The sequence below is a fragment of the Equus przewalskii genome, chromosome 3 (assembly GCF_037783145.1).
Source record: "Equus przewalskii isolate Varuska chromosome 3, EquPr2, whole genome shotgun sequence".
Lineage (NCBI taxonomy): Eukaryota > Metazoa > Chordata > Mammalia > Perissodactyla > Equidae > Equus > Equus przewalskii.
Genome location: NC_091833.1, coordinates 65111406 through 65135937, shown reverse-complemented (window position 1 = coordinate 65135937; position 24532 = coordinate 65111406). Strand labels below are relative to the sequence as shown.

Sequence of the window (24532 nt, the reverse complement as noted above, 5' to 3'; positions counted from 1 at the left end):
ATGGAGAAGGATATACCATTTTAACACTAATAAAAAGAAAACTAGAGTAACTGTATTAATTTCAGACAAAACACTTTTAAGAACAAGAAAAATTATCAGGGTAAGGGGGATCATTTCATAATGATAAAAGGATCAATTTCCCAAGAAGATATAACAATCCTAAACAGATATACATCTAGCAATAGAACATCAAAATTCTTGATGCAAAAATCTACAGAATTTCAAAGAGATGTAGGCAAATTTATTAGACTCACAGACTTTAATACCCTCCTATCAGTAACTGATAGATCAAGTAGGCAAAAAATTAATAAGAATATAGTTGACATGAAGAGCATTGTCAATCAACTTGATGTAATCCACAGTTACAGACTACTTCATCCAGGAAGAACAGAATAAATATTCTTCTCAAATTCACATGGAGTATTCCCCAAAATAGATTTCACTCTGAGGCAGGAAACAGATCTGAATACTTTTTAAAGACCAGAAGTTAAACAAAGTGTGTTTTTAGATGACAGTGAAGCTAAACTAGAAATCAACAAGCAAGCTGCAAAATCTTCAAATATTTGGAATTTTAACAACACTAATTTTTATTATTTCTTTTCTTCTGCTTATTTTCTCTTTAATTTGCCCTTTATTTCTTTTCCTAAGTTGGAAACTTCAATTATTGATTTCAGATCTTACTTCTATGCATATATACATTTATTGCTATAGATTTCCCTCTAAGCACTGCTTTCACTGCATCTCACAAATTTTGATGTGGTATTTTCATTTTCATTTAGTGTGAAATGAATTTTTCTTGAGACGTCTTTGACTCCTGTGTTATTTAGAAGTGGGTTGTTACAATTCCAAATATTTATTTATTTATATTTGAAGTGTGATTATTGAGGTGCCATGGATGAGGGAGTAATCACGTCAGTGCCAAATACTTGCTGACACTTTCTTTATATCACATGCTTTGGTTAGAGAAAAATAGAATGAGATTACTCTAACTTTTTTTTTTGAAAATTATACTGATGATTGTTGAATAGGAGAAATAATGATAAAATCATTGTTTTAGGAAAAATTTTGTGGCAGTTTTCTGAGTGATTTCAAAGGATATCAGGTACTTCTGAATCTGGAATTCTAGTAGGACTGCTACAGTGTGGTATGAAATGTGAGCTGATGAGAGAGTGAACCACAGTGAATCAGAGAATAAAGAATGGATACGAGGTAGCAACTTGTAAGAAAGGTAAAGGAAAATCTAAATTCTACTTTTTTTTTCTCAAGTACCTAGAAAAATATTTGGGGCATAGTTACAACTTACTCAAATTTTTTGAATAAAGTCCAGTTACAGAGATTTATTCCCACAAAGGAAAACTAGAGAAAGTGAAATTATTTCATGCAGCTAGTGAAGGCAGTTAGTGCAACCAATCTATTACACAGATTAAAGACTAGCTCAGAGATATTTAATTTCTTTAAAAAATAGACCATAGTATCAGAAGTCCATACCACATTAATTTATTATTAATAAAGATAATAAAGCAAATAGATATATGATCGGCTTTACTTCCTTGTTGCCAAGAATATTCTAGAAAGCTGGAACTAGTTCATAATACCCCTAGGTGCTCAAGATTATCTATTACTGAACATTTTCTAAGGAACATAGACACAAGTTTCATGTGCTCAAATAATGTATAATACATTTTATAATAAACCTCTGAAAATAACTATCTCCAGGATCATGGATATACCACTGCTAGGAGATTTGCTGTTGGCATTAGATCAATCCCCCGCTGGTGTTGGGGAAGAGAGATGTTACAGGCTTGAGGAGCTATTCCAGCTGCAAAGGCTGATAGATATTCATCTGAGAAGGCAAAATATTGTAATCAAATTATCGTAGCTATCTCAGTTATGGCTGAAGGGGTCTATAATATGGCAGATCTCCTTTCCAGAACAAGTATGGGCCCAGGACATGCTAACAAACCTTGAGTTTGAGAACTTGGGCTTGGTATGTAATTTGGCACATGCCAATATGATCTGCAAGCAAAAGTCTGCACATGGAGATATAAACAATTACATCTAAGGCAAAGCTGGAGTTGAGAAATAAATGTTCCAAGGAAACATTTTGCAAAGAGCCTGTTGATAAGCATACGTGCAGAACAGTAGATAGAAGGGACCTTGGGTCTAGAGGGCATAGTGGAGATTGAGCCTAGAGAGTCTCCCTTAGGCACCAGATTGGGAAATCTTAGCAGCAGCTATGATCTTATCTGGGGTATTCTAGGTGCTGTTAGGGGATCCAAATCTGTTCAGACACAGGATGAAGTAATTGAAATTCCCAAATGGTGACCAGAGCATGGCAATAGGTGATTCTCTGAAGTTCAGAAGAGGCTGTTGAGATCTGGAAGGACTTCACAGGAAACAGGTTCCAGCCCTTAGTCCAGGCTCTCAGAGCAGAGTTCCCATTCCCAGGGAAGAGCTGGAGGGAGACTAATGTAGACCTTTCACCTTTGGAGACTCAGAAACTATATTTTCAGCAATAAGAAATTTGGATACTTTCGAAATTAGGCATAGAAACAGCGTTTCTAAAAACTGAACCAAATGATCTGGAACATGAACAATGTTATCCAAGTAGAAACGCTTCAAGAAGATGGGCTATGACTCAGGGAACAACATAAAACCCAGGAGACAGCAGTGGAACAGAGTGTCCTGGGTCAAGTTTTCAGAAAATGGAAACTGGGGCAGAGTTAGGAAATATATTGTCAGTGTGAGAACAGTATTTTTTAGGCCATGTTAATAGGGAGGGGAACTCAATCTTAAGTCATAATATATGGAGACTGAGTAGAATAAATACTTTCTCTCTCATCAGCATTAGTCTAGGAAAAGGCAGAAATAATCTACAAAAAAGGTAGCAATTGGCCCTAACTTTAGGGAATTTAGAAGCTTGGTCTGGAGCAAAACTGAGAACTAAGTTAATGACATTGAAAAATCAAAGCTTTAAAAGCAGATTCTCTCCTTTATAAATCCATTTGATTGCCCAAGTCATATCTGTCCCTGTTTCAAAAAATTACAGGTGAGCTCTTCTTTCTTCAGATTTGCAGCTCCCGTCCTTTAAATCTCCATGCGGAACTGAAGTGCAATTCCAGACATTTCCTTCTTATAAATGGCATCAAATTTCTCATTTTGGGCCACTGTGAAGTAATTCTTCCAGTCACCTGCAATCCCTAAAAATAGCAAATAAGAAAACAGCTGAAAGAATAAAACGTTTCCATTATGAAGGAAACGCTAATGTATACAAATAGAAAGGTTTAGAAGAGTTAAAGAGTTAGCTTTGTATTTGAAAAATTTAAAATAGCAATTGTCTTATTGGTAATTCTTTCCATTTAGGCAGGTGGCTTATAACTGAACAGAGTCTCACTTTTAAAGATAGATTCTGAGAAGGGCTAATTTTCTTATCTAAGTTTATGGGCTGGTACAATAGTTTCCTGAAGGAGATTCCTTTAGTGTTACTAATTGTCCTGGCTTGTGGGGTTACTACTGGACACTGGATCAGTGGACAGGGAATATTTTGTCTCATGAGTTAGTTCTGGAAACTGTACAGGGCTGGTTATCAGCACAGCCAAACCAGAAATAGAAAGCTGATTTCCCAGATTTTATAAATAAGGATAGTGTGATATTTGGAGGATAATTGTTTTTTCCTGAGTTTACTAGACTTATACTTTATTTGCATTTCAGAGAAGAAGAATAGCATTAAAATCAAACATATAACATGACTGAATCATCTTTACCAAAGTAAAACTTTTGGGTGATAAATTTACATTTAACCTCTTATACTTGGATGTTTATAAATACTTATTCGAAAAATAAATTCTTAATGGACTGCCAATATGCTTGGAGAAAACCACATACTTTTTCTGTTTATGAAATTTTAAATATATGCTATTGAACTGCAAGCTATATTAGCCCATGATGTGTTGATGAATATTTCCAATCCTTTTAATGAAAACCTCCCCATAGACAAGGTTGCTTCCCTGGTTATTATACTTTGCTCTGTGTTCACCAGATGGCAAAAGCTCTTTGGAATGTATGTGGGGGTAGGGTATATTTGAGATAATATATCTGTAAAGATGTCATTTAAAACAGAGGACACAGATATTAACAATAAAGAGTTATATATAAACTATTCAAATGATCTTCTATTTTGAGTATAAATTATATAATATACACAAACACATTCGCTTCACAAAAGTAAGGGAAGTATAAAAGTTTTTGATAAACTCAATGTTGTCCAATGTCCAGATTTTTCTGTTTTGTTGCAATTGAAAATTGGTACAAACATTGAATGTCATCTGTCCTTTCTCTACTACCTTTACTATTGTATTACTAAATTATGACATTGATTTATCCAACATAGCATCCTTCAAGACTGACTGTGCCTGGACCTTTGTCCACACTTCATTGTGAGTCCTCTTCAGCATCCATTCACATGCATGCCTATTGCATTACATACTAAGCTTCTTAAGGCAGGCGCATGTGTCATTCATCCCTGCCTGTTCCAGAGAATATGTGCCACATATACGTGTTCATGAAGAGCTTTCCTATGTGTGGATAAATGAATGAATGGGTATTCTTTAAATGTTTACTGGATGCACAAATGAAGAAATGGATAGATAAATCTTGAACTGTTTAGACTAATAGGACTTGCTGTTTTTGTATGTATTATTTATGGTCAGAAAAATATTCCAAACACTTACATATCAGTTTCCATAATCTTCCCCAAAAGCTTGGGTCATAGGTGTTATTACTTTCTTCATATTGTCAGTGATGTAACCAAAACTTTGGCAGATTAATTAATGTGTTCAAAATCATGGTTTCAGGGAGTGGCATAGCCTGGAAAAACCCTAGTTCAATCTGACCATAAAGAATCTGTTCTTTATGACTTCCAGAGGGATGCAAGACTGTTCTTCTTATTAGACCAGCATACAGTCTTTTCTGTTGTAGTTGGTGAAACCGTAGAATCCAGATAGTGAGCTTATCTTCTCTATCTCTATGCCCTAATGAGATATCATGGGATGGTATCAATTTTCATATGACTGGGGATAAAAGATTACATCCAATGATCTGGCATAAGGAGAATTTGCCTTGTTTAATGCAGGAGATATTTTTCCCCTGATTCTTCCACCAGGAGAGTGTGTGTGTGTGTGTGTGTGTATTCATCTTTGTTCAATCTTACAATGCACCATTTACAATAAAAAATTTGTTTTGCCCTCTTGTAATGGAGGTTGTTTCTGAAAATTTTAAAAAACATAATTTGAAAACACTGAGACCATTTGCTATTTTAATAAGTTATGGAGAAACATGTTTTAGAAAAAAATATAACTGCCAAAATCGAGAATTTTCATCCACGTGTTCATATGTACAATACATTCCCAAGATTATGTTTACTTCCTAGCACACCAATTGAAATTCTACCTCTTTCTCTCCAATTCAATAAAGAACATTAAAAATAGGGGGTGGCATTATTACATGGATAGCTTCTTAAATTTGTTTAATTTGTTAAATGTATTATTTTTATCATTAACAAAACGTTTTTACACAAAACACACAGGATTTACTTCAGCGGAATAAAGTTGTATTTCACCAGTGAATGTCATATTCCTATATTATCATCTTTCTAATTTAAATTTAGATTCCACACTGCCTATAATTCAGACAGTATTTTTAGGAAGCAAAAACTTCCCATAGGGTGAAAATAATGCCCTTTTTCTTGGTGAATGCTTCTTAACAAAGTGACTGCTGTTTTCTAAAGGATACAGGGTCTTTAAAGAAGATAGTATTATACTGAGTGACATTAGTTTATCACTGACGAGGAGAAAGAGGTCTATGCCAATTTAGACAAAGATTTAAGATTTAGGAACAACAAATTTGGAATAACTCACACCAGAATCAACAAAACCACTCCCATTTATCAGAGTAGTAAATAGCAGAAGAAATATGTATCAAATTCTCAAAGTATTCTGATGACAGGTTTACATGCATTATTTCCTTTAATAATTTCTAATCTAATACAGTAACTTTTTGCCACAGGCATTTTTAGTGTCCTTATTTTACAGATGAAAAACTTGATGCCAAAACTGGCTAAGTAACTTGGTAGAGATCACAAAACTAATCATCATTTCAGAGTAATTTATAAAAAATGAAAAAGGGAAATTAAACTCAGCAAAATATTCACCTTTGCGCATAAAAGAGGATTTGCTGTGATCCATCACTGCACTTGGTAGATGTGTATAATTCACCAGAGGATTATCCTTCATCCTTTCAAATGAGGTGTGGTGGACAATCTTATCCAAAATGTCATCATTCAGGTTCTTCTCTAGAAATCTAACAATCTTCTTGATTTCCTGCTTTGGATTCTATCAGTGGGTAAAGAGATATATCCAAGAAAATGGTAAACAAGTAAATTATTAACATAATGAGAAAAACTATAATATTTATAATTTGTTTTCTTAAATGTTGATTCTGAATATTGAATTCATATTTGGTTGGGTCTGCTAATTTTTTTCAAAATTCAATCATAAAAAATCAATAATTTATGTTGAGCAAAAATACAATGGAAATATTTTGTTTATTCTAAATCTTGCATTTTTAGTTTACATTCAAAGTACAATAAGAACAAGCTTCGAGCTAAATAGTAACAATATTTAGAGAAAAAAATCACAACAGCTATTTTAAGCTCAATTTGTGATCAGATTTGAACTGTGAATGTTTTAGGCACCTAGTATCTTTGTATTCTTCCTGACTTTATTTTCCTGTTCTTAATCAAAATTTCTTTCTTGTGTTTAATAATATTTAAAAAAGTAAAAGTAATAATAAACAACTTCAAGTATATTTGCCTCTATAAATACTGATTAGACCTTGGTTGCATATAAATAATTAAAAATAAACTCCAATGAAGTTGCAAAGATATCAAGACCTAAATTATTCATTAACCATGGAGGATAAAAAAAAATCTGAGGAATGGATCATTTTAAAGATTCCAATGACATAAACTTGATATTGGAAATTTTTAGGAAGCTAAACTAAAATCTGCATGGATATGTCTACAGAGATTTGAGGAGGTAATATCTAAGTGATTTGAAAAAGATAAGTCAGAATTTGATAAGTCAGAAAGATGTGGGGTGCTGAGATGTTGAGAAGTGAATTTCAAGTAGAGAAAATAGTTAAAATTCTTGGAGGTATAAGGTGTCATGGTGTGTTCAAGGGAGAGAAAAAGCAAAGTGGTTGGAGTAGGTTTGAGTTGTTCATAAGAGTGAGAGAGACTATAAAAGTAGGAAGATGAATTGAGATAAAATTGAGAACATCCTTGGATGTCCTGGTGAAGGGTTAGGACTGTTACCTGTTATGCAGTAGAGAAGAAACAGCATTTAAGAATGTGTCTTATTAGCTGTATGTGTGTACATGTACACATGTGTGTATGTTTTGGCAAAGAATTCCCTATAAGGGAAGGCCTCCATGAGAAGACATCTGTGAGAGAAGAATGACAATGCTACCTAAGGGGTGTTAGTGGTTAGAATGAGTAAAAGGTCAGAAATGATGATAGTGGAGAAAAGGCCAAAAGAAAAGTTAGTAGTGGTACTAGGAAAGAGCATAGATGGACAGGCAAATAGTAATTTCTGTTAGGGATTCAAAGTGTTTAGAGAATAATATGGCCACTGCCAAAGTATCAATGATGATTTTAGTTTAAAGACCAGCAGAAGTTAAAGCAGAGAGTGCTGGCTCCTATTGACTCTTCTTGTGCTATATTTCTCTTTCACCTCACTGACAGAGAATTTATGGAGATACTCATAAACCTGATGTAAATTAAACTTCTCTCTGAATTTTTTTCTTGATATATAATTATAATTTTGTTCTATAGTTGTTATATTAAACCTCATTATAAAACATTGTCTAAAAATGACTGTATGACAGGAGAAAAACATTATCTACTAAATATGATGTATGTAGAGTGTTTGAGTGGAATTCAAAATATCTAGATATGCTTATAAAGCTGATTAGGCCAGACTGTAAATCAATATGAATGAGTTGATTTGAATAAAACAGTTTAGATGCATGCGGAGAGAAATGGTTGACACGAGAGTGTCACATGGGGGACAGCATGGTGTGTGACTCAGAATTTGGATACTAGTCTAGCCAAGGAGATGTATTTTCCCATCCTATGGGGAAAAGAGACTATATTCAGAAGCTAAAATTGCTCTTTTGATAACACTAATGAATGCTATCCTGGTGTCCATGAAGTAAAGAGAGACACTTGGTACAGAAGGACAAATTTTTCTCTTATGAAGAATTCTTAATTTAACTCTAGCTAATTAAACGCTCAAGGAATATGACCACTTTTTAAAAGCGCTTTTATAAAATTCAGTTTTGTAACCATGTATTGCCAGCAACTTGACGTTAACTGCCTCAAGTCCTGCGTAAAGGTGCAATGGTAGGGTTTAAACAGCAGATTCTTATAGGCTGCAAACAAGTGTGATGGAAGGTGGGAGCCTGGGCAGAGCAGGAAAACTCTCTTTTTGATAAGATGTGAGAAATGCTCTGGGGGGGGGGGCTCTCAGCAATGCTTGGAGCAAGGGAGAGTTTACATGGGGCATGATTTCTGTTATGCAAAGTGGGATTGATTTCTGTCACGCAAAACTAAAGTGTTTGTTATTACTGCTCACTCATTCATTCAAGCGATGAATTATTCATACAACAGGTAATCATTGAGGCCCTATTTACTTGGTGGGTACTATACTAGGTACTGCAGATGCAATTACAACAACAATAGATATTGTACCTTCTATTATGAATCTGAAAGCCTAAAATTATCTTCATTTGCATGCTCAGGCTTTTACAACTAGAGGAACATGGTTTCCACATAGTTCCCTGTGTGTGTGTGTGCGTGTGTGTGCATGTGTGTGAGTGAATTTGGCTAATTTAAGTAGAATAGCCCCAGAATAGGCCTGGAACTTTGCAGTAGTATTTGACCTAATAGTAGTTCATACAAGAGACTAGATGAACACTTATATGAGTCCCTGAACCAAGAGGAAGATAGTAAGAAAGTAAAGTTGGGGGACACATTTGAAAGATATAATAGGTACAGCATGTGAACCAGTGGAATGTTCAGGATACAGTAGAACCATATCCACTATATGGAGGCCAATGAGAATAATTTGCTTTCAAATGGACAAATAATATCATTAACTGAAAGAGAGAATAAAAGAAGAAAAGGGTTACATGTTGGAGAAAGGAAAGCAAGATGAGTTTAGTTTTGAACATGTTAAATTTGAGGGTCATTTTAATAAAAGCATGGGTTTGAATTCAGGGTAGAAGTTAAAATGCAGTTTTTTGGGAGTCATCAGCACATAAATAGTTTCAGCAACAGTGGGTATGGATGTAATCATCGAAATACAGCAAACAGCTCAAAAAGAAGAATGACCAAAAGATAGATGGAGATCCACAGGAAAATCATGAGAGTGTGATAATCTGTTAAAAGTAGGAAAGAATTTCAAAAGGAAAAGGTGCTCAAAATAAACACAATGGTTAAAAATGATAAGAGGAATAAAAATGTGGTTGATTTCACAATTAGAAAGTCATTAATGATCTTAGCAAGATTTGAGTAAGAGGGCATGGAGAATAGGTAAAGCAATCATACCATTTTGGACTCCATAGATTAAGCTGAAAAATATATATTAATATATAAGTATATACTAATCCTTTTACCCCAGAATGTAGTAGAGGAATTATCCAGAATGAATTTCTACCATTTTACCTCTTTCAGATCTTCATAGTGCAAGAAAAGTATTGGATGTTCTTCCTTTTTCTTCCACCAGCTCTTAACATGATTAAACCAGGAACCATAGGCCACTAAAACCAGAGAAAGAGTCTATTTCCATAGCATTCATCAAATTAAAGATTTGCTTCTGAACAATATGTCAAATGGTAAAAACATTTTGGGAAATGTTTTAGTAACCAAGGGAACTGAGAATATAAGGCCAATTAAAAAAATAAAATCAGCCATTATTGATATACAAAAAATCAGATTAGAAAAAAAATATATAAAGTACAAAGGAAGAATTTCAAATGAAAATACATTGACCTCCAATACGTTATACTTAGCCTCACACAGAAGGAAATTATGCTTTTATGAAGTAATCATATCAATTATTTATCTGAGTACCATAAATATATATATAATAGATGTAACTAATGATTTGAGCAAGTTAATTTCTATTGTGAGCAGGAACCGAGAATGGATTTCTAGCAAATGAAATAAACTTGAGAATATTTTTATTAAGCCAGTGTTTAATACCAAGTTTGTATATTGTATGTCATAGTAAAATATTAGATTTATTTGATGTAATTTTTAATAGAATTTTAATGTACTTGTTACTGACTTGGAAAAATAAGTGTTTTGAAAGGAAAAAGTCATACTAGTTACAGTTAATAATATTATTAATAATAAAATAATTACTTATTAATTTTAAGCCAAGGCCTACCTACCCTTTCCAGTCAAGAATCTCTCCAGATATTCTCCCCAAGTGCCAGGAAAAGGTTCCATATTATTCATTAAGTCAAAATGGTAATATGAGACAGCAACGTCCTTGGCATTTCGAGCCAGATAAATCATCTGCAGGGGCAGGAGGAAGAAAATTAAATGGATAATATTGTATTTAAGAAAAAAATTAACATACAGGCAAGTAAAACAACATATTTGAAATCTATGAAATTAAAAAATAGGAAAACATTAGAGAAAATTAATGAAACAAAAAACATCTCTTTTTAAAAAATCAATAAGATTGATAATCACCTAGCAAGTGACAAAATAAAAGAGAGAAGACACAAAAAACTAATATCAAGAAAAAAACAGGTGGTATCATGAGAAATCTTGCAATTATTACACGAATAATAAGAGTATGAAAAGATGCTCCATATCATATGTCATCAGGGAAATGCAAATTAAAACAATTTATTAGAATGATTAAAATTCAGAACACTGACAATATCAAATCCTCGTGAGGATGTGGAGCAACAGAAATCCTCATTCATTGTTGGAGGGAATGCAAAATGGTACAGCTCTTTGGAAGAAACTTTAACAATTTCTTAAGAAAACTAAACATACTCTTGCCGTACGATCTAGCAATTACACTACTTGGTATTTACACAAAGAAGCTGAAAAATAAAGTTTACCCAAAAACTTGCAAATGGATGTTTATAGCAGCTTTATTCGTGATTGCCAAAACTTGGAAGCAAGCAAGATGTCCTTCAGTAGACGAATGGATGAATAAACTGTGGTACTTCTAGACAACGGAATACTATTCAGCACTAAAAAGAAATGAGCTATCCAGCTATGAAGAGACATGGAAGAACCTTAAATGCATATTACTAAGTGAAAGAATACAGTTTGAAAAGGCTGTATGATTCTACTATATGATATTCTGGGAAACACAAACCTTTGGAGGCAAGAAAAAGATTAGTTGTTACCAGTGTTGGGAGGAAAGAGGGATGAATAAGTAGAGTATAGAGGAATTTTAGGGTAGTGAAACTACACTACATGATACTATAATTGTATATATATGTCATCATACATTTGTCCAAATCCATAGAATACACAACACAAAGAATGAACTCATAAAAATTATGGACTTTGGATGACGATGTGTTAGTGTAGGTTCATCGGTTGTAACAAATATACCACTCTGGTGGGAAATGTTAATAATGGGGGTTCTATGCACGTGTAGAGGCAAGGATATACGGGAAATCTCTTCACTCTCCTCTCTATTTTGCTGTGAACCTAAAATTGCCCTAAAAATAAATAAAATTTCTGTAAAAAAAGTTTGTTAAAAGAAAAAATAAGAAGGGAATATTATAAAAACCTTTTCATTACAAAATTCAACAACTTGGGATTCCTCACACATCACAAGCTAGTAAAAGTCAGCTAAGATGAAATAGATAATTTGATTATCACCATATTTATTGAACAAATTGAATTTCATATTTAAAAGTTTCCAAAATCAAATATCCAAGCACAAATGTCTCACTGGAGAATTTTACCAAACAATCAAATAAGAACCGACATCCTTATGTTGAGTTTTCAAAGAATGAAAGAATGTTAGGGACACCTGGGAATGAAAGTAACAATATTGTGCTGAGATAAGGAGCCTATTGCTACGTAAATATGGAAAATTTGAGTATGTAGGTTTAGACTAAAATATATATATGTTTAGTTGAAATACTTTCTTATGTAGCTTAGTTCTCATGGTAACAAGTAAATGAAACATTTGAGCAATTACTTACTATGTGACTGAATAAAGGGGTCGGGAAACATTAGAAAATTGACTTGCAGCCTAGAATATACCTTGCAGTTGTTCTCCCAGAAAGACTTAGGAAGGAGATCAATTGGTAGATGTGTCTTCACGAGGCGGGGTGATGGATTCTTCTCTAATTGTTCTATACCTGGGAAAATTTAATTTGGTGTTTAGAGATATTAAAGTCTTTACAGAGCCTTCATTTCCTGATTTTCTCAACCAACTTTTCAAAATATTTTTGAGCAGTTTATAAGGCTGCTAAATTTTGAGCCAATCACAGGCATGACTTATTTTGATTCAAAGAGGCAATATTGTGTAATCATTAAAGGCCTACATTCTGAGGATAGCCTCCTAAGGTTCAGATTCTATGTCTATCACTTCCTCATCTCGAGACATTTGAAAGTATGCCAATCTCTATGCTTTACTTTCTCCACCTCCAAAACAGGAAGGAATAGTACCAACCTTAGCAATTTGGAGTTTCATCATAGCTGTGCATTATTATAAATGATTATAAAAACGTTTTCTGAGTGTTAAAGAGATAGGGATAATTAGTAATCCTCACATGGGCTATTGTTTTGCATCAGCTATTATAGTGTGGATGAGGTTATTTTTGCATAGCATCGGCTATAGTATCTGCATTTTCATTATTTACTTTATGTATCGTATATATGTGTAATATATATATATATATATATATATGCAAAATGAAAATGTTGTGCAATCTTTAGGTGTTAGCTGAACTCTCCAAAGTCATACAACTAATACATGGTAGGACTTGGATAGAAATTAAGTCTTTGAATGAGAGATATATGACCTGTCCTGAGGCAGAAAGTTTCCATTTATTTTCTACGTTCAGAATTAGGAAGATCCCAGTGGCCTGGATCTCACTAGATAAGTGACTTGGCCAATCTGAAGGCACTTTCGGGGTAAAAGCGTACTCAAAGAATTTTTGACATAGACTAGGGAGAGATGGGCTAGACCCCTTTATTTTTTTTAAGATTTTATTTTTCCTTTTTCTCCCCAAAGCCCCCCTGGTACACAGTTGTGTATTTTTAGTTGTGGGTCCTTCTCATTGTGGCATGTGGGATGCCGCCTCAGCATGGCTTGATGAGCCGTGTCATGTCCATGCCCAGGATCTGAACCCACAAAGCAGAGTGCGTGAACTTATCCACTCGGCCACGGGGCCGGCCCCTGGGCTAACCCTTTTAACTTACTATTCTTTTAACGGACCAGTGGCTTTTATCTCATCCCAGATATATCTTTAACGGTGTCATCTCCTTTAGTCTCCAACCCTTAAAATCTCAATTATTGTTGTCTTCTCCTTCAGGTTTCACATCCAATAAATCTAAAAGTCTCACGCATTTTTTCACGATATACTTATATCCAGTCTGACTTCCAGATTACGTGTTAATCCTACATTATCTTCCCACTTTTTGCATATGAAGGCACACCTGCACAAAATTGTAGCTGACTCACTCATTCAAAGAAATTTTATGCTTCAACTGTTTAGAATAATTTATGACATGTGCTAAGAAGCCACTCAGTCTCTCTCTAGTAAAACATCTTTTTAAATGTTCTACATAACACTTATTTTTGTTTACTAGTCTATTTACTTATTTGTTTGTTTATTGTCAGTTCCCATGCCTCTTCCCCAACCCCATCCCCAAACACACACACTAGAATGGGGATTCTATAAGTGCAGGAATGTCATTTATTCAGTTCACCAATGGTTATTCTGTGGAGAACAATGCATAGCACATGCTGTATTAAGAAGAACTTAATATCAGTACAGATAGGGTTGGCAAACTTAGGAAATATAGATGTAAGTATCCCAGTTAAATTTGAATTTCAGATAAACAACAGAATCCTTTTAGTGTAAATATCTCTCATGCAATATTTGGGAAGTACTTATGCTAAATAAAACAACAACTTATCTGAATTTCAATTTAATTGGGTATCCTGAATTTTATCAGAAGCATTAATTCTACATATTTAAAATTCCACCAGATATTTCATCATGCTTCTACTGGCCTGGAAGCTACAACAACTTTACCTAGTGACAAATAAAAATGGCAAGTAATAGGATGTATTGGAATATATGAGGAAGCCATTTGGTGTAAACCTAATTCAGCCTGACCTTGTCTTTCCAAAAGGGCCTGACTGAGGCCATTCAGCGTGCATTGTATATGTGCTTTAGAGATTCCCTATGGCAAGAGCAAAGGCCCTTGAGATAAAGGTGCAACTTCCCTCCCCTTCCCAACAGTTGGCATCTCCTTAAGGATTGAGCATCTTTCCTTAGGCTAGAAACTGATTGCTGTGCTCACCTGTGACTGCCCAGCTTGAGACAATAGACTTGCCTCCTGCTACGCCCACCAAGATAGCAGACCCACTACCTGCTGTGTCCATCAAGTGCTGTGCCGACAGGGCAATCTTGTGACTATTGTGGGAGGGACATTCCAATCACATGCGAAACACCCTCTTTGAGGGTATATCACCACCCTGTGTACCCCCACTTCTTTGGAGTGCTCTGTTACTTTGTGGAAAGACTCTCCTGGGTTATAATCCTAAGATTTAAGTTCAGAATAAACTCACCCAAATTTTCATTTATAGATTGGTTATGGATTATTTTCATCGACACTAGCATGTGGGAATGAGAAACATAATCTTCCACAACTCACTATTCCTCAATGCTCATGACATGAACTTTTATATCTGGCTCTCTTATAAAGTTTTTCCCAGATCTGTGGTTCCTCTTTTCTCCCTCAACTTCATTGAAAGGTTTCTCAATGTCTTCTGTCTTGTAATTGTTTTGCCATGTGAGTTCCTTTAAATGAACCATTCTCATGCAAAAGTATGAATATGGGGAGTATGTAATAACATTGCAAGTATCCACATTCAGGCTCAGAGTAAATTTGAACGCTGGTTTACCCTCCTTTACCTGCTGAACCTCACCTACACACTCTGGTGATGCTACACAGCCTCAATCCCCACCCTCAACCTTTGTCTCCCATCAGTAATCCCTGACTCCTTGACCCTGATTACTTTAATTCTATCACTTTCTCGTTTCATACTTTTCTATGGTTCTGCAACCATAATTCACTCTTGCACTCATTTTGGTTGCTTGTCCCAGAATAGTCCTTTAGTTCCAAGCTTTAGCATTTGCTCTCTGACTTCAGGTAACCACACAGAAGGAATGACATCCTCCCAGTTGGTCCTTCTCTGCCTGTGGAAGCAACTAGCTCCATTAAGAGACAGAATTTGGATTCTACTCTTTAAATCGATATACACATTCACCACAACACTTCTGTCATCTTTTCTCAGGTTTCCAGCAGCATTTGAGAGCCAGACTTCACTTCTTGAACCCTTCTCACCTGCCTACAGAACATCATGCTCTTCAGATTCTCTTGTAGCTCATTGAGTATTTCTTAAGAATTGCAAGCCCTACACGATCTGTCACTGTCTAGACTCCAACTGATCTGCACTTCACTTTTCCATTTTTTATTGCTGTTGTTCTTGGTGGTGGTAGTTGTTGTTTTTTAGTCCATGGACTACATCAGGTTCTTTTCAGCATCTAGGTCTTCATACCAAATACTTCACCTTCCAGAAATACACTTTCCCAACTGTGTGCACAATTTTAGATCTCAATTCATAGTAGATATTGTAGGGGAGGAAGACATTTCCTCTTCCCAAATGTGGGTTCGTCTGGCCGAAGAACAAATTAAATTCACATGAGAAAGAATAGCAAGAAAAAATTAAGTAAAACTTTATGAGGAACCATGGCCCGGGGCATTTCTTCCCAAAGGAAGAAAGGGCGCCAAAGAAGTGGGGTGCACAGAGTGGTTATATACCCCCAAACAGGGTGTTTCACATATGATTGAAATATCCTTCCCACAATAGTCACAAGATTGCCCTGTCAGCACAGCACTTGATGGACACAGCAGGTAGTGGTCTGCTGTCTCAGTGGGCGTAGCAGGAGGCAAGTCTATTGTCTTGAACTGAGGGGTCACAGGTGAGCGCAGCAATCAGTTCCTAGCCTAAGGAAAGATGCTTAATCCTTAAAGAAATGCCAACATTGGGAGGGAGAGGGAAGTCAGTTATAGGAGGTTACCAGACAAGTACAATAAAATGCAGATTTAAGTCCTTGCCTTTGGCACAGATCAAGAGTTTCTAGAGAGAAGGTCATCTCCTTTCTTCTTCCTGGTACAGAGAGGGAGGCACCTTTTACAGACAGAGATTTACTTTACAAATGTAAGTGTCCTAACAAAGGGCAGGTTCCTTTCCTCAGAGCCTCCTTCCCTGTCCCAGTTTATCAAAAGCAATCAGCCTCAAATAATCCTGAGGCCAGCCAAAGAGACATATCTTGGGGTGGCCATTTCCAGGTCTCTACAATATCCTTAAATATCCAATCTAAAGCAAACTTTCTTGTTTTTCTCTTTCATAGAGCCCCATTCTTTGCATATGTAAGACTAATAACGTCCACTTATTGTTAGTTTATTTACTTTTTTTTTTTTAAGATTGGCCCTGTGCTAACATCTGTTGCCGATCTTCCTCCGTTTTTTTCTTTTTCTCTTTCTCCCCAGTGCCCCAGTACATAGTTGTATATCCTAGTTGTAGGCCATCCTAGTTCTTCTACGTGGGATGTTACCACAGCATGGCCTGATGAACAGTGTGCAGGTCTGCACCCACGATGCAGACTGGTGGTCTTAACCTCTCAGCCATGGGGCCGCCCCCCTTATTTACTTATTTAATGTCACAATATTACTTCGAGCTCCTTGGGGATAGGGCGTATAATTTACTAATTACTTTCTATCTAGGCCATAGCACAGTACATAATTCTTTAGAAGCACTCAGTAAATATTTTTGGAGTAAAAACTGAATTGTATTAATAATAAATTTTATGTTCTAAGAGGTATTGGTATTTCTTTACTTATTTAACTACAGAAATGTCCTAAATTAGGAACTTATTGCTCTAATCTGCCAAATTCTACACAATAAAAGTCAATAAAAGATAAGGAGCACTTTTTGTGCGGTCAACCAAATTTTTAGTTATTTTCTACAACAAAACTCTTTCATCTTTGGTTACCATACTCAGATATGCAGTGAACTAAACCACATTTTCTCTGTTGTCCTGAGTTATGGTACTGCTTGCAAATTTTCATTTTATATCACCAAATCTACTCCATTTTCTTTGAATGGAAATCACGAATACCATAATTAGTAAGCTACATAAATAATATAACAAAATTATAATTCCTAGGTGGTTTAAGATTACCTGAGGTTCCTAGTTCAGGGAGAGCCATTTCCAACATTGGAACTTTAACAGTTATAAAATCTCGCTCACACTTTTCAACATCTCCATCATTTAGAACCATGTCCACAATTTCACTAACCCAAGTGGTACCTGTGGCAAAAGGAAACATTTTTTATAACCATCACCTACATCTGAGGGAAAAAAGTACCTGGTGTAAGCCTATCATCTTAATAAATTCCATTAGAAATTTAATTCTGCAGTTTCCCTTTCTATGCCCCAAATACCTATCTTAATAAACTCAAAGTAGATGGCTAGGTTCACTGATAGGAATACTAATTTTATTTTGGATGATAATTTTATAGAGAAGTTGATTTTCAGGAAATGAAGGTTGAAGTCAGACCTGCATTTGTCAGGCCACAAAACTCACCTGATTTGGGGTAAGTGGCTATCACGATGTCATCTGGTCTGCTGTGGAACTGTTCAACCTTTTCCCAGCTGTTTGCAAAAGCGTAGACCATGGGATAACCATGGACCATCTTCAGGTTTTTTCTCAGGATGTCTTTTAGGGAAGTCATTTTTGTACCAGGTTGTGCAAATACTTAGAATATCTACTGACAATCAAATCATAGAGAAATAGAGAGGATAAAAATCAGAAGCTGAGTAACTAATGTTATTCTGAAAATACTGCAACTTGACACAAAGTAAAACTGACCTTTAATACACTGATCTAAATACAAAGGGCATTTTTGTGGATATAAAGCTGTAGACTGCAACAGCAGCAACTGGCTCAGTGACAAGCAGAACAAAGGTCTTTAGTGGAAGCGTTGGGAAGAAATGGAACTGCACACCTTAGTTTGAATTAAAAATTACTTTTCACAGAGATATGCTAAAAAATTTCTAGACCCAAGGCAAAATAAATCTATCACTCATCTTTACATTTCAGTTGTATCTCATTTTTCCTTATAAGAAATCTGTTGTCTTTCTTACCTGTGTTCTTTTGTACATAATGCCTCCATTTTCTCTGCCTGCTTCTGAGATTTATTTTTCTTTATCACTAGTTTGGAGCAATTGAATTATCATGTAACTTGATGTGGTTATCTCTATGGGTTAGTGCATGTGTCTGTGTGTGTGTGGCAAGTTTATTGAGCTTCTTGGAATTGTGGGTTTATAGTCATTATTTCTTTAAATATTTTTTCTGTTTCTTCTTCTTCCTTCTGGGACTCCAGGACACATGAAGTTGTCCACAGCTTACTGACACTCTATTCATTTTTTTAAATCTTTGTGTGTTTTATTTTGGATAACATCTATTGCTAAGTATTCATGTTCACTAATGTTTTCTTCCACAATATGTAATCTGATGTTAATCCCATCCAATGTATTTTTATCTCAGACATTGTAGTTTTCAACTCTAGAAGATCATTTTGGGAATTATTGCCAAAATGATCTTCTAGAGATTAAAACTCTCAACTTTTCAAGCATATTGAATACAGTAATAATGACTCTTTTAATGTCTTTATTTGCTAATTCTAACATTTATGTCAGTTCTAGGTTGTTTCAATTGAACAATTTTTCTTTTCATTATGGATTTCTTCTTTTGCTTGTTTGCATGCCTGATTTTTTTTATTGGATGTCTGGTCTTGTGCCTGGGTTTTTCCTCCCTGAGCCATGGCCGGGGAATTTTCTCAAGGAAATGAGTTGGGAAAATCATAGGGCTCAATTTGTTTGTTTCCTATCCAATGTCATTCATTTCGGTTGTTTCATGCAAAAGGGTAAATCTAGTTTCTGTTACTCTGTCTTGCTTAGAAGCTATGATGGTTAATTTTATGTGTCAAATTTCTTAGAGCAAGAAGTGCCTAGATATTTGGTCAAACATTATTCTGAGTGTTTCTGTGACAGCGTTTTTAGATGAGATTAACATGTAAATTGAAGTACTAAGTAAAGCAGATTGCCCTCCCTGCTGTGGGTGGGCCCCATTTGATTGTTTGAAGGCCTTCATAGACCAGAAATCTGCCCATCTCCTAAGTAAAAGAGAATGCTTCCTTTCTGATGGCCTTCGAGCTGTGACATCAGCTTCTTCCTGCCTTCAGACTGGAACTAAAACATCAACTTTTCCTGGATTTGGAGCCTGGAAGCTTTTGAACTGGAGCTATACCATCAGCTCTCCTGGTTCTTAGGCCTTCAAACTCAGAGTGGAACTAAATCATCAGCTATCCTGGGTCACCAGCTTGTCAACTCATCCTGCAGATCATGGGACTTGCTTGCCTTTAAAATCACATGAGACAGTTATATATGATAAATCTCTTCATGTGTATATATACCATAGAAATTACTTTGTATACTATTTGATTAATAACTATTCTAATTATAATAATACCAACTCTGAATTGGAATTCCATTAGTCTTCTAAGCTATTCAAAATATTTTTGTTCCTGAGAGACTACATTAGGATTCTCCAGAGAAACAGAACCTATATAGAGAGAGAGAGAACGAGAGAGAGAATTTATTATAAGGAATTGGCTCACACGATTATAGAGGCAAACCAAGTCACAAGATCTGTAGTTGGCAGGCGGCAGACCTAGGAAAGCCAATGATGTGGTCCTAATCTCAAGGCCAGTAGTCCTCAGACCCAGGAAGAACCAATATTTCAGTTCAATTGCAAACGCAGGAAAAAAATCAATATCTGAGTTCAAAGACAGTCAGGCAGGAGGGTTTTCCTCTTACTCCCAAGAGAGTCAGCCTTGTTGTTCTTTTTGTTCCATTCAGGCCTTCAACTGATTGGATGAGGTCCATCCACATTAGGGAAGGCAATCTGCTTTACTCAGTCTATTGATTCAAAAATTAATCTTATCCAGAAATACACTCACTTCCACACTTAGAATAATGTTTGACCAAGTATCTGGGCTCTCCGTAGCTCAATCAAGTTGGCCTAGAAAGTTGACCATCAAAGAGAGCTATTCATTATTTATTTTTTCCACTTAATCTCCACTGAACTTTGTAAGTGAAACTCTAGCCTTGCTCTTACTAATGTGTTTCTAATTTTACAACATTCCCACCTCCCACACACAGAGAATGCAAACATCCCAGAAATAGATGAAAACATAGAATGTAGAAGTAATAGGTTCCTTTATGATATATTGTTCCATTTATTTCTGAGAATCTGTCATTCAATAATAATAGATAATGTATACCACCATATGAACAGAATTTGAATTAATAACAACCTAAATCACATAATATCTTGGATGAAATTGTATTACCTCTAGCAAAATAATTGTAATTAGATCTCAAAGATTGTCAAACTCTGATTGGCAAATTGATTGCTAAATGCAGATTTCATCAGCCAAAAATTTAGTAAGTAGGGGCTGGCCCAGTGGCTGAGTGGTTGGGTTTGGGCACTCTGCTGCAGGCAGCCCAGTGTTTTGTTGGTTCAAATCCTGGGCATGGACATGGCACTGCTCATTGTGTCGCACATGCCACAACTAGAAGGACCCACAATGAAGAATATACAACTATGTACCGGGGGGCTTTGGGAAGAAAAAGGAAAAAAAATAAAATCTTTTAAAAAAAAATTTAGTAAGTAATTTGGTGACTGAAAAATCCCTTGAGGGTGCTTTAAGCAGTGATTGCACTTAGTAAGCTTTCAACAGTAACTTGCGTTATTAATCCCTAATTTAAAAGCCAGCTTCTGCTTAAACTGGTAACCTAAAATTGATTTGTATAGAACCATGCATGCTTTTGATTAGGAAAAACATGTTGGTGTAATAGTCTGATATTTTAGAGATAATTCCTCCACTCACCCACCCCTAAAAATGTCTAGAAGAGAGAAATATGAACAAACATTTCTTCCTTTTATATTGTAAGACAAGAATTATATGTCATGTTTTTGTATCTTGTAATTAATGGGTATGCACACAAAAATAGAGTATATTTTGGTTTCTCCAAATGTTATTATTAAACCTGGGATTTGTCTTAAAATATATGGCATCTTATTTTAGAAATACAGGGAAAATAATTTGAATTTTGCATCTTCATTACTGCTAATAGAGTAAATGAGCTGAGGGCCTCAGGAGCCTAGAGAAGAGTATACTGACGGAAGAGCAGGATCAGCATGGAGCAGACACGAACAAGTTTATAGTGGGCAAGATCCTACGGCAAGGATGCCAGTGAGAGCCGAGTCGCCATGGCATTTTAGGAAATTTATATTAAATATTCCGTATTAAATTATTGCCATCTATGTGTTTCTCAGTTATTCTCTATTTTTGGTAAACTATCTTGTTGCCTTAGAATTCCCTTGTTGGCGGAGGGGCAGGGTCTAGTAGAAGAAATTCTTCATCACGAAATACTATGGAATACATCAGCAACCTCAAGACCTGAACAAATAAAGTGATTGGTCAAGAACTCAGCAGATGCAGGAAGTGAAAAGAAGTGAAATCGCGTCTATAAGCATTGTGCGTGGAATGAAGTTGTTATTGAATGAACTGAATGGAAGAATGAATGATGAGACCTATATTTCCCACCCACAATCTTAGAAGATCTTGGGGTTAGAGTTATTTCCCAGTTTGTATATAAAGGAATGAGTGACAGCAGAAGTCACATAGTATATTCAGATATTAGACTTGAGGTTCCCATAATAAATGAAATAGTTTTCCTTAAAACATTTTATTCTAGTAATTTCCTAGCAAATTATTTCTTCCTAGATTATGTAAAGGTAAATATCAATCCCAAATTCATTTGAACACTTGTATATTCTGAATTAATTGAGGAAAATAAATGAGGATCTCTTTTTGTTCTTTGGCTCCAGAATGTAAAATTTTGTAGCAATACAACTCTACTGACCAACTCTTATTATGGATACAAATTAATATGGGAAAGTAAATGAATATTGAAGACACAGAGTCCCTTTTTGTATATAGACAAATTTATTCCCCACATAATAGGTGGTTAACATTATGTTGTACATTTATAACATCATTCACGGTCACCCTTCACGTCTTAACTCATCCTTTTCCACTTTTTTATTTATTCATTTTAATTTAATTTGTACTATTGTTTTATGTTTATGTAATTGATTCATAATTGCTATTCAAATACAGTCCATATACAAGCACCATGTACTATTGGCATCACCAGAGTGTTGGAAATGCTGAATCTCAGGCCTCAATCCAGAATCAGAATCTATAGTTTAATAAAATCCCCAAGTAACATGCATGCACAGGAAAACTTGGAAAGCATGACTTATAACCATTTTTAGTCTATTCTCTAGAATATAGAATGTAGAAAAACGATTTATCAAAATGAATTGTCTTCTAGAAAATAAATTGTATTGATTGTGCTTAATATATATTATCTCTAATCAATACCTACCCTGACGATGAATCTTACTTTCATTTTGTAGGTAAGATTAGGAAACTGAGCTTCAGAGAGTCTGCTCAAAGGCACACGAGACGTGAGCAGCAACTCAGAAATAGTATTCAATTTTCTCAGCTCTCCTCACCTGGTCATACTGCAAATCTACTGTGAGTGGGCCCAAACCAGAGTCAAAAAATGTCTATCACTGATCTCATTCAAATAAGGGTGTTCACAGTTCGTGAGGAAATTTTCTTTTGACAAAGCAAACTTCCCTCTGACAAAAAACTCAAGCTCCTCATGCTGCAAAAATGTTGTCAGAGAAGGATGGATATGAGTAACAAGATGAAAATAAGGTAGCTGATTCTCGATGTATACTAGTCACGTCTAAGAAAGCGGGTGTAACCAATTCAGGAACCTAGGAATATTACTTCTGAATTAGCACTGCCTCATCATAACCAACAGAAGGTGATGAGTTCAGAATTATATGTGGACATGAGTGCAGGGGAGCAGCCCGAAAGACATAGACAACAAATCTTGTTGAGTCAGACCCTGGAAGATGGTTTATGAATGATAGTTACTTTAAAATACAAAAATTATTTCATAAAAATCTTTTAAATCCTACCAGAAAGTAACAAACAATTTTATGTGGTTATATTCTATAATCTACATGACACCACTACTCTTCCTATTTAAGTAGAGCCATAGACTGAAAATTAAACTATCGAAATTGGCTTAAAAAAATTAGTGGGAAAAAAGAGAAAAATGGAAAACAATGTCCTTTGTAGGAGAAACTAACTGAGTCATTTGATATTAAAACTGAATGGTTCTATTAGCGAGAAAAGAATGTTTTTTTCCGTTTCTCCCACCCTCACAAAGTCCAGCTCTATTTCGTCCACATCAAACACCAGCTACTGAAATAAATGTCATAAACCACATATTCTATATTATATAAAGTGTGTCATAATGGTGGGGGTGTGTGTGTAGGGGTGGAGGGAAGACGGGAGCAGAGAAGTGAGGACTTGAAATGGTTTCATTTTTCCCTCCTGTCTACAGTTTCATGAGAGATCTTAAATCCTGGCATGCTTCATAAGAGTTCCATTGAACCCAGAAAAATCACTGAAAGCCTGAGACATTCTGCACAGCATAAACAACACTGAGTTTCCTGTGGGAAAATTGGAATTAGGCAAACACATTCAAATTACAAATGTATTCAAAACAGAAATCATTTAAGGAGCACAATGCTCTGAAGATGCAAGGTAAAAACTTCAAGAAAAGAAAGTCAAAAAAAGCAAATTTTACCTCACAATTTAATCCTCTTTTTCAGTTTTCAGTTTCAGTCAGTGGCACTGCTGGGAGCTGGTGGCACTCCTGGAAGGGCAGGGCAGGAAAGGCCAGGGAGACTCATTCCTGTCTCTGGGGAAAAAAAAAGTTCAAGGATACGATCAGAATTTAATAATCAGTGACTTTACAGGCAGTAAAGATATAAAAAGTCTAAACTACACACACACAGAGTCAGACCCTGCTGTTTCAACAGCTAGAAGAGCCAGGAAGCACCGAGAAGGAAGTGGATCAGGGTGGAGGCCAGAAAGAAGCAAAGTCAGAGATTCTCTAG

General features: G+C 35.4%; 1 protein-coding gene across 5 annotated transcripts; it reads right to left on the bottom strand.

Annotated features, from left to right (window-relative positions):
* Window positions 1–1481: 1481 nt before the first annotated feature.
* Window positions 1482–24532, bottom strand: SULT1B1 (sulfotransferase family 1B member 1). 5 transcript variants are annotated; one of them, XM_008506648.2, is made up of 9 exons: window positions 24429–24532; window positions 24220–24333; window positions 17999–18182; window positions 17593–17721; window positions 12371–12468; window positions 10516–10642; window positions 9785–9879; window positions 6209–6389; window positions 1482–3200 (listed from the first exon to the last, which is right to left on the bottom strand). In XM_008506648.2, the coding sequence occupies exons 3-9, from the start codon at window positions 18144–18146 to the stop codon at window positions 3088–3090; spliced, it is 891 nt and encodes a 296-aa protein (XP_008504870.2). In that variant the 5' UTR covers window positions 18147–18182; window positions 24220–24333; window positions 24429–24532; the 3' UTR covers window positions 1482–3087. The 5 variants fall into 5 exon arrangements, with proteins under 5 accessions (XP_008504870.2, XP_070468892.1, XP_070468893.1 ...); XM_070612791.1 differs by having other exon boundaries at window positions 17999–18179; window positions 24429–24531; XM_070612792.1 differs by having other exon boundaries at window positions 24425–24526.

Excerpts from the sequence above, each read along its gene's own strand:
- SULT1B1 (XM_008506648.2), bottom strand. The coding sequence starts at position 18,146 with ATGACTTCCCTAAAAGACATCCTGAGAAAAAACCTGAAGATGGTCCAT. Across the intron at positions 10,643-12,370 it reads TCTGGGAGAACAACTGCAAG|ATGATTTATCTGGCTCGAAA; the intron begins GTATATTCTAGG and ends CTGCCCCTGCAG. Across the intron at positions 9,880-10,515 it reads GAGATTCTTGACTGGAAAGG|TGGCCTATGGTTCCTGGTTT; the intron begins GTAGGTAGGCCT and ends CTCTGGTTTTAG.